The 5,846-nt window shown below is 43.0% G+C and overlaps 2 protein-coding genes across 3 annotated transcripts in view; both read left to right on the top strand.

Moving 5' to 3' along the window:
• Window positions 1-4,114, top strand: part of LOC111649465 (Na(+)/H(+) exchanger beta-like) — a gene marked incomplete at its 5' end in the record, with an annotated part of 9,036 nt that extends 4,922 nt beyond the window's left edge. The window contains 6 exons of the mRNA XM_023399213.2: window positions 14-84; window positions 242-415; window positions 800-914; window positions 1,003-1,101; window positions 1,235-1,307; window positions 2,205-4,114. Coding sequence (XP_023254981.1) covers window positions 14-84; window positions 242-415; window positions 800-914; window positions 1,003-1,101; window positions 1,235-1,307; window positions 2,205-2,482 — 810 coding nt within the window. The remainder of the gene's footprint in view (window positions 1-13; window positions 85-241; window positions 416-799; window positions 915-1,002; window positions 1,102-1,234; window positions 1,308-2,204) is intronic.
• A 95-nt stretch (window positions 4,115-4,209) lies between these two features.
• LOC111649467 (fatty acid-binding protein, liver-like) lies at window positions 4,210-5,795 on the top strand. Of its 2 annotated transcripts, none has more exons than XR_002760293.2 (4): window positions 4,210-4,811; window positions 4,890-5,106; window positions 5,464-5,553; window positions 5,656-5,795. XR_002760293.2 is itself a non-coding variant. In XM_023399214.2 (4 exons), exons 1-4 carry the CDS (start codon window positions 4,745-4,747, stop codon window positions 5,704-5,706), a joined length of 381 nt encoding a protein of 126 aa, XP_023254982.1. In that variant the 5' UTR covers window positions 4,210-4,744; the 3' UTR covers window positions 5,707-5,795. The 2 variants fall into 2 exon arrangements, 1 of the variants encoding a protein (XP_023254982.1); XM_023399214.2 differs by having other exon boundaries at window positions 4,890-5,062.
• The last annotated feature ends 51 nt before the right edge of the window (window positions 5,796-5,846 follow it).

A 5,846-nucleotide genomic window follows, 5' to 3' on the forward strand; every position in this document is an offset into this window, starting at 1 on the left:
ATTTTGTCTTTAGTTCCTGGATCATCTCCTCACGGGGATTGAAGACATCTGTGGACACTATGGACACCATCACTGGAAAGACAAGTACGATGCTCCGTCTCCTCGCCGTTACTGAGGGATTCCCTCTCTGTGGCGTCACTGTTATTGGGATGGTTGAAGTGTTTAACACACACATGTGCAGAGAGAGAGTAGTTCACTGTTCACACAGACTCCTTCATGACAGTATTTCCTCTGTGCTCAGGCTGAACCGCTTCAACAAGGCCTACGTGAAGAGGTGGCTGATCGCCGGCGAGCGCTCCACCGAGCCGCAGCTCATCTCCTTCTACAACAAGATGGAGATGAAACAGGCCATGATGCTGGTGGAGAGCGGGAGCGCCGCCAAGCTGCCCGCCATCGTGTCCTCCGTCTCCATGCAGTGAGTCCCTGTTTATTCTGAAATAAAGCACCAAACTTAAAGTCTAATATGCGTCAGTGGATCTCAACTTTACAGGTGAGGAGCTGCCAAAAACATTTATGCTGCACAAAATTATATTTATCTTTATAGACCTGACTGTTTTTCTTTTCCTTTCTTATGAATTACTTAATCATTTGAACTCTGTTGCTTTTAAAAAGTGTTCAAATAATTCATCAGAAGCCAAACGTCTGATTCAGGCTCCTTTTGTGCTTCGGAGCAGTTAAAAGCTCAAAGAAAGGCTCTTAATAAAAGAAGATTATAAGATAATTTGTTGGTTTTATTAGAAGTAATCTTCCTGTCTCTGTGTATTAAGACATTAATGATATGTTATGTGTGTCTCTGCAGGAACATCCAGCCTAAAGGTCCGGTCAGACAGCGAGCGATACCGAGCATCTCCAAGAGCCGTGAGCAAGAGATCAGGAAGATCCTGCGAGTGAACCTGCAGAACACCAGACAGAGGGTGAGGGAGGAGTTCAGGAAGAGTTCAGCACTCGTTTCCTGATGTGTCTGAACCTTCTGACGCTCGTGTTGATGTCTCTGCTCCTCAGCTTCGCTCCTACAGCAGACACGACCTGATGATCGACCCGTTTGAGGACAATGTGAGTGAGATTCGCTTCAGGAAGCAGAGAGTGGAGATGGAGAGGAGGGTGAGTTTCTTACATGGAAAACACATTATAGGTTGATTCTGCTGCTGCCAACATGAAGCTCGTGTCCAGATCATTAAACCTCCACCTGCTTTGAATTAAAGTGCCTCCTCACTCTGTCACGTCCCGTCCACAGATGAGTCACTACCTCACGGTTCCTGCAAACCGTCAGGAAACTCCACCAGTGAGAAAAGTCTGTTTCGAACCAGGTCAGTGAAACATTTCTCATCAACATACATCTGCTCATGAGAACAGAGTTTTCACTCTGGACGTATTTCTGGTTGAAAACAGGACGTTACAAACATACAGGACAAATGGGAAAGAGATCAACCGTACAGTATCAATGAGGATTGATCGATGTGTGGAAATGCACCAACTGTGATGATGGCGGGAGTTTGGGTGGGAACGTATTATTCATGTCTTTATTACACCAAAACAGGAAACACACGTTACGGGAAGATATGAAGTGTTGGAGACAGGAAACAAACCAGTGGCGTGAATTCTGGGACCGTCCAGTGATTCTGGGTCGAGTTTCACAAACACTAAAAAGTAGATTTGACTCTGATCTTTTCAGGAAATGTTGATTTTCAGTCGAGACGATCAGATGAAGAAATGTTTGGTTTTGATTTCTGTTTGTATAAATGTGCTCACAAGGCGCTGGTTACTTCTCTGAACCCTCTACGATACAGATGTGGAGATATATACTGTATATATATATATATATACACACAGTATACAGTATATATATATATATATATATATATATAGTAAAAGATTACCTTTGGAAAACTGAGTTTATTAAACTTTGGACCAAATGGATCAAATATGTAAAAGGCCTTTAAGGGCAGATTTTGTCGAAGTATTGAATGATTGACCCTGTAATGTTTTGTTTTTTATTACTCACTTCGTGTTTTTTCTTTTACTTAATTTAATAGATTTTCTTCCAGCTCTGTGTTGTATGATTTGTAAAATAGGACTTTACTTGTAACTGAGTATTTTAAAATTGTGGCGCTTTGACTTTTTCCACGACTTGTCAGAGAAACTAAATAAAGACGCCTGTAGACGTTAAAGCTCTAATACATTAAAACATTGTCTCTACTTTCCAGAACATCAGGTTTACACCTACGATGACGGTGAGAGCCCGAGGGGGCGGGACTCTCAGCCTCAGCCCCGCCCTCCTGATGCCGTCAGCCTGTTGAACGAGTCTCAGCCGAGGCCCAATCAGAGCAGCACGCCGCGAGCTGAAGGCGACATGGAGCTGAAGGCGAAGGCTCCAGACGATCAGGAGGAGCAGGAGCAACTGAAGCTATCACGCTGCCTCAGTGACCCGGGTCCAAACCAGGAGGGGGAGGGGGAGGGGGAGGGGGACTCCTTCCTGTCATGATGAAGCACAAACATACAGTACTTGAAAGTGAAGGATGTTTTCTCATCGTCACTCGTGATCTGAATGGATGGAAGTCGTAGCAAAGCTTCATATTTATATTTCAGTATTATTTTTTATCTTGTGATATGGGATTTTGGATTTTGTCTTTTTCACAACTTATGATTTTCTCATAGTTTCTACCAAAGCAGGCTCCACTGGCCGTCTGCTGCTTCAGGATCATGAGACTGGAATGAGCCACATTTTGTCTCAACGTGCAGATCCGCATCAAGTCCCACAACAAAGACAGAGCACTTCTTTTAACAAACTTGAAGCACCAGACGGGTGGAGTTTACCCACCTCAAAGCACAGTATAACTACGCCATAAAGTAGAGCCCGAACGATATGTCAGAAAGGCAACAACAAACAACGTCACAGACGTTTTTAAGATATGTTTGAGTTCATGTGTCTGTCAACAATTTGATCCAGACTGAAAAATCTTACTGGACAAACTTCCATGAAAGTTATTACAAACATTCATGATCTCCAGAGGATGAATCTCTCTCACTTTGGTGATCCTCTGACGTTTCCTTTGGTGCCACCACGAGGTTCACATTTGTGCTTTTAAGTGAAATATCTGAAAAACCACTGTCATGAAATTTGGTTCAGACATGCATGTTCCCCTCAGGATGAACCGTAATCACCTTTAACTTTTTACCCAGCATCCCCTTCAGGTCAAATGATCAATTTGTCCCCTCGGTTTCTGACCAAATATCTAATCTCATTCCTATCAGCCTTAGCTTCTGTGCTAATTAGCAAATGTTAGCATGCTAACAGCCTAAACTAATATGAGGACGGTGCACATTTTACCTGCTTGGCATCAGCGCGTTAACATTGTGATTGTGAGCATGTTAGCATCCTGACATTAGCATGTAGCTCAAAGCACAGCTGTACCTACACACAGACTCTTTAACTATAAAGTGCTGCTCTGTAAATGTCTAAAAAACTAAACCAACCTTAATGACTTCTTGATTAATGATTGTTTGTGTGCTGTTTAATTTTTGAACTCTAATATCAATGTTGGTAAATGCCTTAAAACTCCTTACTGACAGGCCATAATATCAAGTGTAAAATACTGAAGTCGACTCAGTTTGTTTGGATAGAAAACACCATTCTGCTAATTGAAGAATGCTAAATTAGCTTCTTAAAGTCAAAGCTGCAGATATTGTTGGACCGACGTCTGTGAAGAAGCTTGGCACTGTTTGTCCGTCGCTGCATGACTGCTCAGTGTTTTCTCAGGGACTGCAACATGGCTCCTGCTAACAGACGCCGTCTGTCCTCAGTGTGCTGCACAGTGACTGTCTGTGATGTGACTGCTTATAAGCCAAAGTGTTTTAACTGCCAACAGCTTCAGTAACATTTCCACAGTGATGTTAAATAAACAGGGTGTTTCACTGGAGGTTAAAGAGATCAGCTCTGCCTGAGCTTCAGCTGCCGAACGTTTGCCTTAAAATGTTTTTGCGTTCTTTCTGTGTTTGTTTGCAAGTTGAAGTATTTTTGTATCTTGGAAAAAAAAAAAGTGTCGTAGTCATGAATGTTTGTCAAATGAAGAAAAAGCTTTAAATCCTGTCTGAAATAAAGGTTTGTCCCAGTCGATGTTCAGGAAGAATCTGCATTTATTATTCCGCTCGCCGTCGACAGTCAGAGCGGCAGCCATTTTGTTTTCAGGTTGTCCGTCCGTCCGTCTCAGAAACACCTTGAAGGAACTTCCTCAAATTTGCTACTAACATTCACCTGGATGAAATTATTAGATTTTGGTGGTCAGAGGTCAAAGGTCAGTGTGACCTCAGCAAACACCTTTTAGACATTACTCAAGACTTGTTGAGAACCTCTCACATGAATGCTTCATATTCTCTCTGACTCTGGATAAACAGGGATGTGACCTGGAACTAGTCTGAGTGGCGGAGGGATACGACCACGAGGAGCTGGTTCTAGTTTTGTTGGATTTGTAGAAATGGGACACATAGTGTAGCTGGTAGAGAGAAAAGGGGGGGAAATATAAACCACCTGTACAACAACAATACTTGATCTATTGATGTAAGATGTGACACCACGGCCTGAGTACGGACCAACAGGAAGTTGCGTCTGTTGTTGGTCTCATTGGAAATTCCAGTCTAAATAACAGGGAGTTTGAAGTCCCCGACCTGCCAACCAGCAGGACGTGATGGGATTTGACAAGAAGAAGAACAACAAACATCCTCAGGCAACACACGCAGCAGGTTAGTTATGGACTTCAACGGCACCTGGAAGGTTTATTCTGAGGAAAACCTGGAGGAGTTCCTGCAAGTAGCAGGTAAATATTGAATAAATTACAGGATTTTTTTGTCTATGAACTGTAGCAGACATCAATTATTATTAATATGATTTCAAGATGCACCTGAAATGATTGTGAAGATGCGTAAGGAGGTGAAACCGGTGATAGTGATCGAGCAGAACGGCAAAGACTTCACCTGCACGATGAAGACTCCCGTCTGCACCAAAGTCCATTCGTTCAGCATCGGGAAAGAGTCGGAGGTGACGTCTGTGGACGGCAGGAAGTTCAAGGTGATCCAAGACTCAGACGTTGCATGCACAGCAGAAAGGCAGAGGTGAAGACAGGAGAGTTTCATGTGAGCTGATGATGCCAGTTTCTAAAGAGCATCTTTTAAATGATGGTGACAGCGCTGCAGAGATTTGACTCGGTGTTTCCTCCTGCATCTGAAGCTGAAAGAATCAGATTCATGATGAAACAATCACCAAAAGATGTTTGCAGTGATACCTGCAAGATCTATCCAGACAGACTGAGGATGGATGGATGGATTTCATTTTCTTTCTCTCAGTCTCCTGCAATTATTTAGTTTTGCTGGAAAATCTTCAGGATATTTGTGCAATAAACATATTTTAGCTTCAACAGTAGCAACGCTTTCTGTTCAACATCCTCTGTCCCTGTCTCTGTCCCTGAGCAGTGCACTGTCAGAGAGGAGGGCGGGAAGCTGATCGCTCAGACCGATAAGTTCACCTCTGTCCGAGAGATCCAGGGCGACGACATGGTCGAGGTTCGTGTCTTTGGTTCTTTTAAAAGCTGCTGTGAAGACGAAGGATTCAGGGTCAGAATGTGAATCATGTTGATTTGTGTCTCTGCTTCCTCACTGCTGCAGACCGTCACTGCTGGATCTGTGACCTTCATCAGCAGAAGTAAACGAGTCTAATCAGCAGATCTCTCAGCCCTTCTCAGACAGCAGGGAATTATGAACAAAACTAAATACATTTATGAATAAATTTGAATGATTTAAATGAACCAACATGTTTGTTTTATTCAGTCTGCTGCATGGACAAAATATAAGACCAC

The sequence above is a fragment of the Seriola lalandi genome, unplaced genomic scaffold (assembly GCF_002814215.2).
Source record: "Seriola lalandi dorsalis isolate HSWRI2012SDOR001 ecotype SW California unplaced genomic scaffold, Sedor1 jcf7180002050918, whole genome shotgun sequence".
In the NCBI taxonomy this organism is placed as follows: domain Eukaryota; kingdom Metazoa; phylum Chordata; class Actinopteri; order Carangiformes; family Carangidae; genus Seriola; species Seriola lalandi.

Bases quoted from the DNA above. Each gene is read 5' to 3' on its own strand.
- LOC111649467 (XM_023399214.2), top strand. From the start codon at position 4,745: ATGGACTTCAACGGCACCTGGAAGGTTTATTCTGAGGAAAACCTGGAG. The intron at 4,812-4,889 runs GTAAATATTGAA...TATGATTTCAAG, and splicing joins GGAGTTCCTGCAAGTAGCAG to ATGCACCTGAAATGATTGTG. The intron at 5,063-5,463 runs GTGATCCAAGAC...GTCCCTGAGCAG, and splicing joins TGGACGGCAGGAAGTTCAAG to TGCACTGTCAGAGAGGAGGG.